Source organism: Bubalus kerabau, chromosome 22 (genome assembly GCF_029407905.1).
Source record: "Bubalus kerabau isolate K-KA32 ecotype Philippines breed swamp buffalo chromosome 22, PCC_UOA_SB_1v2, whole genome shotgun sequence".
Classification (NCBI taxonomy): Eukaryota; Metazoa; Chordata; class Mammalia; order Artiodactyla; family Bovidae; genus Bubalus; species Bubalus kerabau.
The window spans coordinates 25389771-25405914 of NC_073645.1; the positions used below are offsets into that span (position 1 = coordinate 25389771).

The following is a 16144-nucleotide window of genomic DNA, read 5'->3' on the forward strand; positions in this document are numbered from 1 at the left end:
CAAACCTCTTTTATTTAGAGAGGCTGAAATGATTATATGCTAATTAGAACAGCTAGGTTGTATAAAAAATAACTTGAAAGTTCCTTTTTGGTGTTCTCCAAGAGTTAGATTTCATTATACAGGCTTTTTCTTCAGGCCTGGAAAATAACATGCAACTGATTTTTAACAAATAATTTATTTCTCCCTTTCCCATGTTTAGAAGTCCTTATGATTCCTCAGTTCCTTCTGGAACAAACTTTTCTCGTCTCCAGCTGGCCCCAGTGGGTTCACCTTTACAAACTCTGGGACTAGGACAGAAAGTAATGCTTGAATGCTTCTTCACTACGACCTATACATTTTTATATTCACAGAAAGTGTGGCTAAATATATCCCAAAGGTGACAAGGTTTAAATCTGGGGGTTGGAATTTGGAGGCCAAGTATCTTACTTAAACAGTTTTGTACTCTTTGAAATGAATTTTAAACTTCTGTAATACAAAACTTAAAAAAGAAAAATAGGAAAACAATATGAAGGAGATTCTAAATGCCAAATGAGTAAATAATAGAGGGAGTTATGAACTGCAGAAATTCAGGGAGGGCTCGAGTTTGGCTGGGATGACCAAAAAGGCTTTCCAGGATAAAACAGAGCATCAAAGATGTTTTGAGGCTCAAGTTTTCCACAGAGAAAAACAAAAGCAGGAGAATGCTTGTTGTCTTTGGAGGATAACAAGATGATCTGCAATAGCAGGCACTAAATTCGGCAATGAGGTGCCAGCGTGGGTCTCTGAGTAGCTCAGAGCCGACGCCGAAAATGTGGTGTTTTAAGATTAAATTTGTGCCTGGCGTGCTGCAGTCCATGGGGTCGCAAAGAGTCGGACAAGGCTGGGCAACTGAACAAAATTAAACTTAAATTACCCTGCCGCAGTCTAGCAGGTGAGATTTAGCTCTTGGAGTGCGGGTGCCCACGAGGGGGTGCTATTTCAAAACACAGGCCCACTTGGACTAAGGCAAAAGGAACGAGCAGCAGGTAAAACGTCAGACAAAGAGGGCGCTCCGACAGTTGGGCAGATTAAGAAAATAAAAAGATGAGCAAAAGGTAAATATCTCCTTCGCGCTCCGAAACTAGGTCCTCAAGCGCAACACAAAATCATGCATTACGGAATGCCTGTACCACGACTGCTGAATGCGACTACTACTCCCAGGCTCCCTCGCGAGGCCCCAGTGCCGTCTTCCCGGGTGCAAATCGATATCACCGCTCAGTCTTCTGGGATCCGTAGTCTTGCATGGTCTCTCGGGAGTTGTAGTTCCCTTCCCACAATCGGCTGGGCGAGGCGGCGCCGGCGATTAGAGCTGCGCTGGGTGTTCAGGGGCCAAGATGGCGGCGCGCCGGGGACGGAGAGACGGAATCGCGCCGCCTGCGAGTGGGGGCCCCGGCCCCGACCCTGGTGGTGGAGTGCGCAGCAGCGGCTGGGGGAGTCGGAGCCAAGCACCATATGGCACCGTGGGCGCTGTGAGTGGCGGGGAGCAGGTGAGAGACTAGCGGGCGGCCCGCGGCTGGCTGCAAAGCGGCGTGTGCCGGGCGGTGACACGTGGACGCCACAGGAAAGGGAAGAAGCGTTCGGGAGTCGATGCCGGGTGGCTGCGCGAGACTGGTTGGATCGAGTGGGTCTGGGTCGTTTGCTGGGGGATGTGCTGGCAGAAGCAGGGTCCTTATGGCCATTGCTCCAGAACGCTGGAGGGGCAGAGCCGGGTGTCGGAAACTTGGCGCATGTGTATGGGGGTGATCAGGCTTTCAGACTTAGAGTAATAGAGTAAGACCTTCCTCTAAGGATGCTGAGTCGGGGGTGCCTCTAGCCCCGCGCCGCAGTGCCTTTTCGGAGCCACGTGGGGTGGGGGGAGTGATTTTCCCGGGAGAACTTGTCTGCTTCCCCTCCCCCTCTAGGCGGCCCCGGCACCCACGTGGGTTGGGCCGGGGGCGGGGGGGCCGCGGGTCCACGTGGGGGCGGGGAGGGGATGTCCACGTGGCTCCCGCTCCAGGCTACCCGGCACCTGGTTTCGGCGCTGGAGCCGCACTGCCGGGAACTGGGTGTGTCTCAGCCGGTCCCGCCATCTCCGATCGGCGCTGGGGGCCCCTGACTGGGAAGGAAGGTTGGGACTGCTGGAATCAACTTTGCTCAGAACCTTGAAGTTTTTTCCTTTTGCTTTGGCCCGCTTCGCCTCTCTACGACGGATGGTGAAGGACTTTCCAGATGTGCGTGTAGTCCTGCTGATGGCGGAGTGTGTTGGGAAGGGTAGAGGGCTGAGGTTGAAGGGCTGTGGAGTGAGCTAGTGGCGGCTTCTGTCCGACCGGCTTGGGGTGGCTTGTGAGTCACAGGCGCTGGCGTTTTGTTTGCTTGTAGTCCTGCCTCCTAATTCAAGGGGTATGGGAGGTATCAACATTTACATGTGGCAGGCTTAGGTAAAGAAAGGGAATCCTCGCTTCCTCGCTTTTCCTCCAACATCTCTGGAGAAGGCAGCTAAGGCCTGTTCCTGTGAATTGATATATAAATTGAGATGGTTTGTGTTTAAGCTTTTCTGGAGTTTTTTCTGGGGATGACAAAAGTTGGAGGCGATTTGAGAACTATTCAACACTAGTTGAACGTTTATTGAGTGAGGGGGGAAATTCTGTCATAATCTTTTTTTCTTGGTCTTCAGTTCTTTATCGTCCTACTCTTCAACAGGGCTTCTTAAAAGTTCCCACCCACAGTGGAGGTGGGCAAGACTTAGTTTGGACTGTTATCTCTCTCAAGCAATTAAGCTGAGTCCTTGAAAGCCTTTTTTTTTTTTTTTTTTCGGTTTCTAGGTGGGAGTTGGGCTGCAGGCTGCCGGGTAATATCAGTTCTAGCAGAGCAATTCAGGCCTTGGAGGGGGAAGATGGCTTCTGGGGCTAACTTGGAAGCTGCCCACCCCCTCTTCTCTTATTTTCTCAGAGGCCACATGCTGTGGGGCTGGTGCTGCCCACCCCACCCCTTTGGGGGAAAGGCAGGAAGGATCTATGATCCAACTGTAATCCAAGTTAGGTGGTTGTTTGGAATTGGAGAAGGTCTCATGGAGAAATTGTTCACCACAAATACACACAAAGATGAATATGTGGAAGCTAGTCCAGTTAGCCAGGTATTGAGATTCCATTATGTTCAAACATGGGATATTGTGGTAAATCACACATGGCCCCTGTCCTCCAGGATCCTATGTCTTTATCACATTAGACAATAAATGATGAGGAGTGAGACAAAAAGAAAGTGCAGCATATTATATAATGAGCAGTAGTAATTTACCTTGCAGGGTCTGGGAAGAGACATTTTGAAGTGAGACTATGGGGGAGGGGGAAGGAGGAGCTTTCCTCCCAGGGAATAATGGGTGAAGGCCTTGAGGTGGGAGAGAACATGGCTTATTGGAGAAACCTGTATGTCTGGTGTGGCCAGAGAGAGTGGTGAGAGAAGACACCCTGGAGGAGTCTGGTGGGGGATACCAGGACCACTGTAATCCATTGAAGTACTTAAACCTAATGCTGAGAGCAGGAAAATACCCTTGGAGGGGACTAGGGAGGGTCTCAAGGATTAAATGTGTATTTTCAAGTTTGTAGCTGATTTTGAACCCTGCAGGGACAGTCTGGCTGTGGGAAGACCAGTTGGGGGTGGTTATTAAAGTTAGAGATGCTGGTGGCTAACACTCTTAGCCTGGGCTTAGCCCCTCCATGATCCTTGGTACTCTGGGAGCTGTGCTGTTTGGGGGTTGGGGGGGAGGGATGGGTGAGGTCAGATGAAGAGGGTGTTCTCTGACTGGGTTTCCAGTACCTGTCAGATGGAAGTGGTGATGAGTGGTTCATAAAGCTGGGGCATCATCTTGGGATTCCAGCTTAATGGCTGGGTCAGGTAGGTGGCAAGGCAAGTTGAGGTGCAGCCTTTTTGCTCACCTAGAAGTGTTTGCTGAGGCAGGTGCTGTTCAGGTGCTATTTGTAATTATAGGATTGTGAAGGCCTGGGAGGAGTGAGTGCCTAAAACCTGCCACCTTTCTCTTCATCTTTGGGAGGCCTGGCCTCCTAAGTGTCCCTAGGTATCCTCTCCTCTCATTGGGAATTGTAACTCTGGCTTGATTGGGAAGGTAGGGAGGGTGCATCACACCTGTTGCTTTTTTTTTCTTTTGGAAGAGGTACCGAGTTTCCCTTTGCTGCCAGAGGAGAGGGGAGACTGGCTCATCCATGTTTGTTCCTCTTCTCCGGCCTTTGCATCATCTATAGTTTCTTCTAGGGGAGATACCTCTACACTTGGCCTCCCCAGCCCTTCCAGGCACTTCTAGCCCTGCCCACACCCACACTCTTTGACAGGCCTGGGCGGGCGGCTCCCTGCCTGACAAGGCTGAAGATGTTGCTCCTTCTCAGGGAAGAGATGGGGTGGGGCTTGCCTGTCCACAGAATCAAGCTTTCTCTTCTTTTGCTCTGACTGGGCAGGGAAGAGACTTTTCCCTTGCAACTACCTTTGAGAGGTTGGGTGGCACACTCTAGTGCCTTCAGCACAGAAATTGGAAATAAATGTGACTATCACTCATGGTGGTTGAGATTAGGATTTGAGCTAAGCAGAGAACAGAGGCATAAGTGGGATTTGAGGGAGGTAAGCTGGTTGTCGTTGGAATAGCTGGCTTGCTGACCTCCTGTCCTTCGGTGTGTTCCTCAGAATGTCTGTCTTCATCATTGCCGGCAGATGACTCTTCGGAACAATCTTGGTATTTTTGAGGTTTTTACTCCCCGATTTATCAACTTCGTGGGCTCCAAGTATTTCTAGATGGAGTCTAAACTTTTTTTTGCCCAGGAAGTCCAGAGGCATGGCTGTAGTGGGGCTCCTGCTGAGTCCGAGGCCACTGGCGGAGGGCTGGGCACCTGGTTTACAGAGTGTGTCAATAGCTGCCCAGGGGGCCTTTCTAACCTTATCCTTTTTTGCCCCAGGCGCTGCTGCACGAGGAGGGCGATGATTCTGGCTTTGTCAGTCTGTCTCGGCTGGGCCCCTGTTTGAGGGACAAGGACCTGGAGATGGAGGAGCTGATACTGCAGGATGGGGCGCTGCTGGGGACCATGCACAGCTATATGGATGCCTCTCTCATCTCCCTCATTGAAGATTTTGGTAGCCTTGGAGAGGTGAGCTGGGGCTATGACTTCCAGAACCTTAATTCCTGGATACTCAACCTGAGTCCTTGAAGTGGGTTTTTATTTCTAGGTGAGACATGGGCTGTGTCCCATATAAAAGTATGCCCTGGAAGACTTGATATAGTCCACAGCCTTTCTCCCTGCCTGGGCCCCTGACTTTTATGTCCAGAGGGTTCTAATCTTTGTCTTGAGTCCAGTTCCAGCTTAGTCAAGGGCTGTCTACTGAACATCCCACATCTTAACTGAGGGTGGAGAGAGTATGAAACAAACTCAAGACTCAATTTTGACAGGTCTCTGTTGATACTAGAGAGGTGGTGGATGGTAGTAAATGAGATTGGAACCCATGCTCCCTGGTACTCATGTCTCTTTCTGGCAAATTTAGCTGAATTGAGCCCAGGAGAGGGATTCTCCTGGCATCTAGTCCTTCTCAGTGGCTTGGTTAGGATGGTGGTGGTACCTTCCTATTGTCTTTCCTGAACAGAGCAGATTATCTCTGGAGGACCAGAATGAAGTGTCACTGCTCACAGCTCTGACGGAGATCTTGGACAATGCAGATTCTGAGAACCTGTCTCCATTTGACAGCATTCCTGACTCGGAGCTGCTCGTGTCACCTCGGGAGGGCTCCTCTGTAAGTGTGGGACATGGGGAAGAGGTGTGTGGTTGGTGCAAAGGTTAGAACCACATCCGTGGGCCTACTCATAAAGTTCTGAAACACAGACTCATCTCAGGTCTTTTTCTCCCTTTTAGCTGCACAGGTTGCTCAGCCTCTCTCGGACACCCCCAGAACGTGACCTCATCACCCCAACTGACCCGCTGGGGCCCAGCACAGGCAGTAGTAGAGTAAGTGGGGTAAGCCTGCCCTAGGGAGCCACATAGACTCCCAGGGGGGAGGAATATGTGGGGACAGGCCTGAAAAATATATTCCTGGAGAAAACGCCTATGTCTTGTTTTCTATCCTGTAGGTTGAGATGGCGCTCGCAGATCCCCCTTGGGACTTCTCTCCACCTTCCTTCTTGGAGACCTCCTCCCCTAAGCTTCCTAATTGGAGACCCCCAAGGTCAAGAACCCGCTGGGGCCAGTCCCCTCCTCCCCAGCAGCGTAGTGATGGGGAGGAAGAGGAGGAGCTGGCTGGCTTCAGCAGTGAGATGCTTGCTGGGGAGCTTAACAACTCTGTGAGCAGCATCCCGGACTTCCCCATGCACCTAGCCTGTCCTGAGGAGGAAGAGAAAACAGCAGCTGCAGCAGAGATGGCAGTACAGGCAGCTGGAGACGAGAGCATCTCCTCCTTGAGTGAGCTGGTGCGGGCCATGCACCCGTACTGCTTACCCAACCTCACCCACCTGACGGCGCTCGAGGATGAGCTTCAGGAGCAGCCAGATGACTTGACACTGCCTGAGGATTGTGTGGTGCTGGAGATTGTGGGTCAGGCGGCCACAGCTGGCAATGACCTGGAGATCCCAGTTGTGGTGCGACAGATCCCTGCTGGCCCCCAGCCTGTGCTCCTGGATGACACACTAGAGGTCAGTCCAGCCTTGCAGCTGCTCATGCCGTCACTAGAGGTAGAGACAGAGGTTGCTGTTCCCAAGGAAACCCTCTGCCCTGAGGATGAGGGCTTGTCACTGGACTCAAAGGAAAAGTTGGAGGCAGCCTCCATGTTGGAGCCCAGGGAGGTCATGGAGCCAGTGGCGCCCAAGGGGCCTCAGAACCCGCCAGCCAACGCCATGCTAAGTTCCCAGAGGGCTCGAAAGGGCAGGAGGAAGAAGAGCAAGGAGCAGCCAGCTGCCTGTGCAGAGGGCTACACCAGGAGGCTGAGGTCGGCCTCTCGTGGGCAGTCTACAGCTGTTCCAGAGGTGACCTCTCAGGGAGGCAGCCTGCCTCAAGAGGACCTTCAAAGAGAGGTTGGGCCTCCCCATGGTAGAGGGAAGCCCCGGGCTTGGGCTCGGGCCTGGGCAGCTGCCTTGGAGAAACCCAGCTCTGCGAACTTGGAGAGCAGTACTGAGCAAGCTAGTCCTGCTAAAGCAGATCCTGTAGATCTCTGCCCTCGCCTGGTTGACGCTATCCAAGCCAACCCTGTTTCAACGCATCTCTCACTGGTTGACTCTGCTCAAGCTGACCCCATGCCACTTGACTCTGTTGAAGCTGATTCCACTGTAGTTGACCCTGGTCCCACTGCGACTGACACTGAACCTGTTGACCCTGTGCTAACTAACGTTGCTTCAGCGAACTCAGAGCTGGTTGACCCCCTCCCAGCTGATCCAGTCCTGGCTGAATCAGCAGCAGCTGACCCTGCAGTGGTTGTTCCCATCTCAGACGACTTGCCTCCAGTTGACCCTGTCCTGGTCAAGTCAGTACAGGTTGACTCTATTCCCAATGACCTGTCTCCAGTTGACCCTGTACTAGTTAAGTCTAGGCCAACTGATCCCAGACGTGGTGCAGTATCATCAGCCCAGAGGAATCCAGGTGCCCAGCTCCTCCTGGAATCAGAGTCCTCAGAGCCCCCAAAGGCCAACAGTCCTGAAGTCAGGGAGGTTGTAGGTTCTCTGAAGGGAGAAACTGGTACCAGTACCACAACCCAGGAAGTCAGGCCTCGGCCTCTTAGCCTATCTGAGTACCGGCGACGAAGGCAGCAGCGCCAGCCAGAGGCCGAAGAGAGGACCCCTCAGCCTCCAGCTGGGAAGTGGCCCAGCCTCCCAGAAACTCCCACAGGGCTGGCAGACATCCCTTGTCTTGTCATCCCTCCAGCCCCAGCCAAGAAGACAGCTCCACAGAGAAGTCCTGAGGCGGCTCCTGAGGCTTGCTTTGGGTCTGTGGGCCCCAGCCCTGCCTCTCCTAGTCCTGAGCCACCTGCGACCAAACCTATGGCCTCAGCTCCTACTGAGCAGGTGCCATCCCAAGAGAAACTGCTGCCAGCAAGACCGCTACCTCCTGCTGTGCAGCCCATGCCCCCCACAATGCCCACTGCTCTGCCTTTTCCCACGGGTGGGCTGGGCATGACTCCTGCACTGCCCCTTCCCACAAATGGGCAAGCTGTACCCAATCTGCCCCCACCACCCCTGCAGCCTCCTAGTGTTCCGATGTCTCTGGGGCCAGTGCCACCTGATCCCTATACTCGCTATGCCCCTGTGCCACCCTGGCCTTGTTATCCTCCCGTGTCCCCTTCTGGCTATCCTTGCCTGCCCCCCCCACCAGCGGTGCCCCTAGTGTCTGGTACTCCAGGTGCCTTTGCTGTGCCCCCCACTTGCAATGTGCCTTGGGTACCTCCTCCTGCCCCAGTCCCACCTTATAATTCCAACTGTACCTACGGGCCCTTGGGATGGGGCCCAGGGCTGCAACACCCTCCATTCTGGCCTGCTGTTCCCCCACCTCCATTGCCTCTAACCTCAGTTGGAAGAGCTGTCCCCCCACCCAAGGTGGAGCCTGGTGGCATCCCAGCTGGCTCTCCTGAAAGTGTGCCAGCTGTGCCGATGGCTCCTCCCCTCAGTCTTGGGGCAGCTGGCCAGGGAGCTCCACAGACAGAGCCCACCAAGGTGGAGGTCAAGCCAGTGCCTGCATCTCCCCATCTGAAACACAAGGCGTCCTCCCCGGTGCACAGCCCTCGGATCAAGGCTCCACCGTGTGTGTCTGCTGAGAATGTGGCTGTTGAGGAGCCTGCATCAGAGAGGCTAAAGCCTGAGCCGCAGGAGACTAGGCCCAAGGAGAAACCACCCTCTCCTGTTGCCAAGGCTGTTCCCACACCGGCACCAAGGCAGAGCACTACCACCAAACTGCCTGCTGTCCACCCAGCCCGTCTAAGGAAACTGTCCTTTCTACCTGCCCCGCGTACCCAGGGTCCTGAGGCCGTGGTGCAGGCTTTCATCAGTGAGATTGGTGAGTGCCACACAGTTCAGTTGGTGTGAAGAATGGCGTGGGAATTGTGTGAGGAGTGTCCTCCATAAAACAGGATAAGCCTCGATGGGGCTGGCCTTTGTTAGAATTCTTGAGAGAGAGAAGTCTGGTTGGTTTGATTCTCTTTCTCAGGGAGTGTGGCTTCCCTGGTTTATTTATCACAGTGGGCAGGGGGTGCATAAGGAGAGAAGCGAGGTGTTTTGGAAGTTTTGGGACCTGTGTGCTCAGTGGATAGGGGTAGGTTTCCAATCCTGTGTTGTGTGCTTCCACAGGAATTGAGGCGTCGGACCTGTCCAGTCTGCTGGAGCAATTTGAGAAATCAGAAGGTGAGGAAACCCTTTTTGTTGATGTTTCTTTTGGGCCCAGCCCTGTAGTTGCTTAAACTGGGAGGAGGGAGAAGGGGAGTCTCTGCCACTAGAGTGGCCCCCTAATTGGAATGGGAAGACAATCCCATTGATGGCAGTCCAAGCCAGGGAGAGGGTATAGCATGACAAGAACTATAAAGAGTGGATGGATGGGGAGATCCAAGTGAATTGGGGACATTTTTCTAGAGGGAATTAGTTCTCCAGCTGAGCCTTGGAAGACAGGAATTCAGAGAGCCTGCATGTGGTGAATAAAGGCAGAGGTGCAGGAAAGGTCACATATGGTGTATTTAAAAGGCAATGGCTAGTTCAGCTTCTCAGTACAAGTGTGGATCTAGGTGCTGCAGAGGATGATGCTATATCGTGTTCTCAAGGAGCTTATGATCTAACTGGGGAGAGGAATCTGCAGAAATGACTCCTGAATTGACAATAGGTATCTGTAGAACAAGGCAAAGTACAAGTGTAGATCGAGAGAGAGTAGCTTATAAGACTAGCAAGTTAATAAGGTGGATTATATAGAACCTGGAATGCTAGACTTAGGAGTTGGGACTCAGTCTCAGATTCGGTGGAGTGTGTGCTTGTTTTTAAGCAGAAGAGACATAATTAAAAATAGTTCTTGGGTACCCACTGGAGGAGAATGGATTTCTTTGGGGAGACCCCAAAGGAGTATGTAGGCAAAATGGATTTTCCTCCTTTGCGTCTTAAAGCCAGCGTTTCTGTGCCTCCTCAGTATGGAACGTCTGGTTGGGCTTTTAACTAGTATGGTTTCTTTGCAGCCAAAAAGGAGTGCCCTCCCCCGGCTCCTGCTGACAGCCTGGCTGTAGGAAACTCAGGGTAAGTATGGGGACATGAGTGAGTTACCCTACAGCTGTTGGTCAGCAGCCGGCCGGCGCTCCAGGACTGTCAACTGGATGCCTCTGTTAAGGGACATTTAGTCAGCTCTAAAGTCTTTCCCTGTTCCACACCCTCGGCTCAGCCCATCACTACTGAGCATTGTCTTGGGTGATACATAGGAGGATATATATGAACCATCCTCTGGCTGATTCCAGTCTGGGGTTTCAAATGGTGATGCCTTTTATGTTCTGGCGAGTTGTGTTTTGGGGGGTTTCTTTCCTTTATTTAACAGGCTTTAAGGTTGCTCAAAACACTGCTGATGGTATAAGAAAAAAATGGGGGAGGATGTTCATGGCTAGGGCTCCCTGACTCCTTGGAGGACACAGGTATCCTGGACCTCCTTGTTCCCCAATCTTCCAGTACCAAGAGGCCTTTTTTTTTTTTTTTTCCCATGTTCATGATACCCCGTCCTCTTCTGCCAAGCATATTTTCCTCCACATTGATTTTGGGTTGGTTTGAGCTGGGCACAAGAGGCTCCTGGCTTGGAGGAGGTGGGGGGTATCAAGGTCATAGTCAGCCTGCCTCCAGAAATTGGACAGAGCTGAGACCCAACTTACATAAAGTTCAGTCACTAAGACCCTTTTTGTGCTGGAGGAGAATGATTGGGACAGTTTGTGCCCCCCATTCCTCTCTGCACGTCCCCCTTTCCTGTTGCTTCATGAGGAAAGCAGATGTTGAGGAGGCAATGAACCAGGCTTTCCCTTTTCCCCCCGCCAGCAGCGTTGACACTCCCCAGGAGAAGAGGCCCCTAGACCGGTTACAAGCCCCAGAACTGGCCAACGTGGCAGGTGGGTTCAGGGTGGGGAACTCTGCCTTTGATTAGTTTAAGCAGCAAATGTTTGTAGAGCCCGCTCTGCAGTAAGTGTGTGTAGATGTTGGGGATACGGAAATCTGATCGTCGTCCTCGAGGTTCTCACAGTCCAGGGGGCAGATGTGTAAACAGATGAGCACGTCGAGTATCAGAGGTTGTGTGTCAAAGAAACCCGTTTGGTTTACAGTGGGGTCTGAAGAGGGACTGTCAGAACAGGGTTATACAGAAGGTAATCCTCAAATTGGAGGCTTGAGAAAATCACTGACACCAGGGGCATTTGAGGTTGTTGGAACAGCTTGAGTTTACTGAAGAAACAGAGCCAGCCTGGTATTGGTATGTTTTGGGAAATGGTGAGTGGTTCGTTTTGGCTGGAGTGTAGTGGCTGATCAGGGTGGTGGGCAGAGCTCAGAAGAGAGAAAGCTGGGGTGTTAAGTAGGAGGCCAAGTTATGGGAACTTGGCCATGTTAAGCTGGTTGGACTTTATATTGTACGTTGAAGAAGCAATTGAAAAAGCCTTACCAGTTTGGTTTTAGAGTGCTTCCTCCAGCGGGAATGTAGAAGACAGGTGGACAGGTGTGTTGTTCGAGGTAGGAGATTATTAGATGATTACATGAGTTCAGGGAAAACGCAGCCAGGAAGTCAGTCAGTGCCATGGTCAGGGGGTGAGTCTAAGAATGAAGAGGTAGAACAGACAGGACCTGGCCACCAGCCGGGTTTGGGCATTGAGAGGTTCAGGAGGACTCTAGCTAGTTGGGTTTCTGTTGCTGCTCTCCAAGATGGGGAGCTCATGGGACGGAGCAGTTGTAACAGTGGGAGAAGTTGGGCTGCTGATCAGTGTTAGTACACTTTGTGAAATGAAGTGGGGGTCTCTGGAGCCTGTATACACAGTGTTCAGAAGTGTAGAATCGGATCTCATCCTGCTATCTCCATCCTCCCTCCCCTCACAGGGCTCACCCCTCCAGCTACCCCTCCCCATCAGTTATGGAAGCCCCTGGCTGCTGTCTCTCTTCTGGCCAAAGCCAAATCTCCTAAGTCCACCGCCCAGGAGGGAACCCTGAAGCCTGAAGGAGTTACAGAGGCCAAACATCCAGCTGCAGCCCGCCTCCACGAAGGGGTCCGTGGCCCTAGTCCAGTCCATGTGGGCTCTGGGGACCATGACTATTGTGTTCGGAGCAGGACCCCCCCAAAAAAGACGCCTGCCCTAGTCATTCCAGAGGTGGGCTCCCGATGGAACGTCAAACGCCATCAGGATATCACCATCAAGCCTGTCTTGTCCCTGGGCTCAGTCACCTCTGTGCCTCCAGGCACAGCTGCCTCCCAGAAGCCACTTGATCACAGGACTAGCAAAGAGCAGGCAGATCCCCAAACTCCTTGCCTTGCCCCGTCTGCCTTGCTGTCCCCTGAGGCCTCACCCTGCCGGAATGACACGAACACTAGGACCCTCCCTGATCCCTCAGCCAAGCAGCAGTCAGTGCGCTGTTACCGAAAAGCCTGCAGGTCAGCCAGCCCCCCAAGCCGGGGCTGGCAAGGCCGCCGTGGCCGCAGCAGCCGTTCTCTGAGCTCTGGGTCCACCCGGACCAGCGAAGCATCTTCCTCCTCATCCTCATCGTCGTCTTCCTCATCCCGATCCCGGTCCCGGTCCCGGTCCCGGTCCCTCTCCCCCCCACACAAGAGGTGGCGAAGGTGAGCTCTGACGGCCTGTTAGGTTCTCTCCGCTTTGGAAGTTCTCTCCTCTGGCTTACTCTGAAAGCTTTTGCACATTGAGTTTGATGAACTTTCAGGCACTAAGGCTTTTCTATTTCTGTCTTTGGCTTTTGTCTTCTTCCCTTTTCTTGGATTTGAAGGAGGCAAGCTGTGAAAAGATAGCTTCTGTCTCCTGTTGGAGATTGGGATATCTCTGAGATCTGCTTCCTAGAGACCTGCCTTGGGAGAAACCGTTAGGGTTTGGTCTTGACCATGTTGATTCCTTTGCACTGTATCAGTCCTTATTTCTTGTATTTTTCCGGTAGATGTGGGATGGTGGGCTAGGGGATTGTTAATGGCAAATAATCCTTCCTTTAATCATCTGTTGAGGAAAGAGTCTGGTGTCCTTCGGGTGTCACTGTGGCCTCATCTTTTTGGGAGTACCGTTTTCTCTATAATAGACCCAAATTTTTCCACTTCATCAGTGAAGAATTCTTGGTTTTTGATGGTGAAGCTTATCTTCAGGTATGTCGTCTACTACAGATCTAGCACAGTCACCTCCCCTTAATGCCATAATCATAGTACTCCTGTGAGACATGAGGCGAGCAGGATTCCAGAGACATGGGCCTGCCCGCCCTCCCACTTCTCCCTTACACCCCCGATCCCCCGGCTCGTTGTAATACCTAGGGCCCAGCCCTTTATCTCTGAGTCTCTATTGTTTTTATTCTTTCTGACTTGTTAGATATTCTTTTTAATTGCATAATTGACAATAAATAAGATCAATGCCCAGATACTCTAGAACATGTAAAGTTCACAAGGTTCTCAGTTCGCTTTTCTTCTGCACCTCCTCTGCTTTTCTCTGCCTTTGGTCCTGAGCTTCCTGACAGGGAGGCGGGGCTGGGGCCAAGGTGAGGTAAGTGAATGATACCTGCACTCCTCCCATCATTTCTGTGTGATCTTTTGTTCTCTAGGTCCAGTTGCAGTTCCTCTGGACGTTCCCGGAGATGCTCTTCCTCTTCCTCCTCATCTTCCTCCTCATCTTCCTCCTCCTCATCATCTAGTTCCCGAAGCCGGTCCCGCTCTCCATCTCCTCGCCGGAGAAGTGACAGGAGGCGCCGGTGAGCATGTTTTGAGGGAGTTGGTACATCTGGGCTGCAAGAGCCTAAGAGTTGAGACTTGAGCTGCCTAATGTCTAGGGGGCTGACAGCACCTTTTTCTCTTGGCAGGTACAGTTCTTATCGTTCACACGACCATTACCAAAGGCAGAGAGTTCTGCAGAAGGAGCGTGCAATAGTGAGTAGAGGAACAGGTTCTAGGAGGAGAGGGCTTGTCCCTGAGCCATGACGTGAGCTCACAGAGCCATTTGCAGCTATGGCTTTGGCTCATGGTGTGTTAATTTTCCTTGACCCAACATAGGAAGAAAGAAGAGTGGTCTTCATTGGGAAGATACCTGGCCGCATGACTCGGTCAGAGCTGAAAGAGAGGTTCTCTGTTTTTGGGGAGATTGAGGAATGCACCATCCACTTCCGTGTCCAAGGGTGAGGTTGGGCCCTAAGGTCAGGATGTCCTTCCTGTCCCATTATCTGTCTCAGTGCTTTGTCTTTCCTGATTGCTCTGGTGTGCTGGGCAGTGTAAGTTACCTTCATCTCTACAGTCAGAGGGTTGGCCATTTGGGGAATGAGAAGGACCTCTCCAGTCCCTGTACCCTGGGGAGCTGTCTCTTGTCCATGGCATGTGCCCAGATAGCCATCTCAGCCTCTGTCTCACCCTGCCTTCTAGTGACAACTATGGCTTCGTCACTTACCGCTATGCCGAGGAGGCATTTGCAGCCATCGAGAGTGGCCACAAGCTGAGGCAGGCGGATGAACAGCCCTTTGATCTCTGCTTTGGGGGCCGCAGGCAGTTCTGCAAGAGAAGCTATTCTGATCTTGGTGAGTGGAGGGAGGCCCTGAGCCTTTGGTATACTCCATCTCCTCCCTGGAAGAGTCCCCAGCCTTTTGAGAAGGGGGGTTAGTAAGGCAGACTTGTCTTCCTGTAACACATGAAGGGCTTAAAGGGTAGGATGAGAGGAGAAATGGGGGCTTTCCTGTCTTTTGACTTAAAATTCAGGAGATTTTAGCTCCATCCATTAAGAGAAGAGAGGTAGCTGGCCATTTGAGGACCCTGTGGTTGGGAGGTGTACTCAAAGAGACCTTGATGTTTGTCTCTCTCTACCTTTGTAGACTCCAACCGGGAAGACTTTGACCCTGCTCCTGTAAAGAGCAAATTTGATTCTCTTGACTTTGACACATTGTTGAAACAGGCCCAGAAGAACCTCAGGAGGTAACCCTGGGCCCTTCTCCCCCATCCCCTTTTCTTTGGAGGTGCCCAACCTCCTCCATTCCCCTCCCCCAGTTTAGGGGAGAGAGCTGCTAGCGAGGAGATGACTGTTTTCTAAAGAAATGGAAAAAAGTGAAATAAAAATGTAATACATCAGATTTTAAGTGGTATTTGTTTTTTATAATAGGCTTTGAAACACATTAACTTGCATTCCTGTGTAAGATGGATGGGTTGAGGGGTTCCCCCAGTGCAGACTAATAAACATGAACTAGAGAGAACTGCCAAGTGCTGTTGTGCTTTTTTCTATGGTGCTGGTGCCAGAGAAATCACTTTTCCTCTCTGAACCCAACAGGGACATTCCTACTTCCATTTGATTCCTAGGACCCCTCTTCGGTTAGGTGCTGAATCCTACTGGACTTGAAACTGCTCTTCAAGAGTCTAGTAGGTGAAATCAGTCATCTAGGGCAGTGCTTCTCAGACTTTGAAAGGGTAGCTAAATCTGTAGATCTTTTAAAAATGCAGATTCTGAGTTATGGGGTGGGCCTTGAGAGTCTGCATTTCCAACAAGAGTGGTGCCATTGGTCCGGGAAAGAATTTGAGTATCAGGGACCCAGAGGAAGTTCACACCTGTTGTAAATACAGGTTTTTGAAACTGAGGCTTGTGTGTACCATAGCTTGAGCACAATGCTTGGCATTCAGCAGGTCCTCAGATATTTAAAGAATGCATGCAGGTGAATAGACCTTTGGGAAAGAGGGACATGGAGGAATTATACCAAGGACAGGGGAATGCCTATTTTGAGAAAGGCAAATAAGTGTGTCCTTTGAGAAAGTGAACCCTTACCTCCCGGAGGGGCATGAAAGAGAAATAGTCTAGGGGTAGTAGACAGGGTGCTATCTGCTAATGTGAACTGAAATATGGAGAACTTGAAATTAACTTGATTGGCCTGGGCATTGATTGATAAATTTGAGTACTCATGACAAAGAGAGAGGCAGTTGAGGGGTTTTCTAGTTCTTCCACAGGGAGGATTCATAGTGTG

At 51.7% G+C, this 16144-nt stretch overlaps 1 protein-coding gene and 1 non-coding gene across 8 annotated transcripts; one reads left to right on the plus strand and one right to left on the minus strand.

Annotated features, from left to right (window-relative positions):
- Positions 1–211: 211 nt before the first annotated feature.
- On the minus strand, positions 212–327 carry LOC129637158 (small nucleolar RNA SNORD22). The gene has a single exon (XR_008707368.1). It is a non-coding gene; the product is annotated as a small nucleolar RNA SNORD22 (small nucleolar RNA).
- Positions 328–1117: 790 nt separating this feature from the next.
- Positions 1118–15265, plus strand: PPRC1 (PPARG related coactivator 1). Of its 7 annotated transcripts, none has more exons than XM_055560399.1 (14): positions 1118–1505; positions 4956–5144; positions 5635–5781; positions 5901–5993; positions 6116–9020; positions 9311–9364; positions 10177–10234; positions 11012–11082; positions 12053–12788; positions 13760–13906; positions 14015–14081; positions 14205–14326; positions 14568–14719; positions 15011–15265. In XM_055560399.1, exons 1-14 carry the CDS (start codon positions 1353–1355, stop codon positions 15112–15114), a joined length of 4998 nt encoding a protein of 1665 aa, XP_055416374.1. In that variant the 5' UTR covers positions 1118–1352; the 3' UTR covers positions 15115–15265. The 7 variants fall into 7 exon arrangements, with proteins under 7 accessions (XP_055416374.1, XP_055416375.1, XP_055416378.1 ...); XM_055560400.1 differs by having other exon boundaries at positions 1118–1487; XM_055560401.1 differs by lacking the exon at positions 1118–1505 and adding an exon at positions 2079–2228.
- The last annotated feature ends 879 nt before the right edge of the window (positions 15266–16144 follow it).

What these genes read in the sequence shown, in the direction of transcription:
- PPRC1 (XM_055560396.1), top strand. Translation starts at nt 2,891, where the DNA reads ATGGCTTCTGGGGCTAACTTGGAAGCTGCCCACCCCCTCTTCTCTTAT. An exon ending in CACCTCGGGAGGGCTCCTCT is followed by an intron (nt 5,782 to 5,900) that starts GTAAGTGTGGGA and finishes TCTCCCTTTTAG; the next exon opens with CTGCACAGGTTGCTCAGCCT. An exon ending in AGAACTGGCCAACGTGGCAG is followed by an intron (nt 11,083 to 12,052) that starts GTGGGTTCAGGG and finishes CTCCCCTCACAG; the next exon opens with GGCTCACCCCTCCAGCTACC.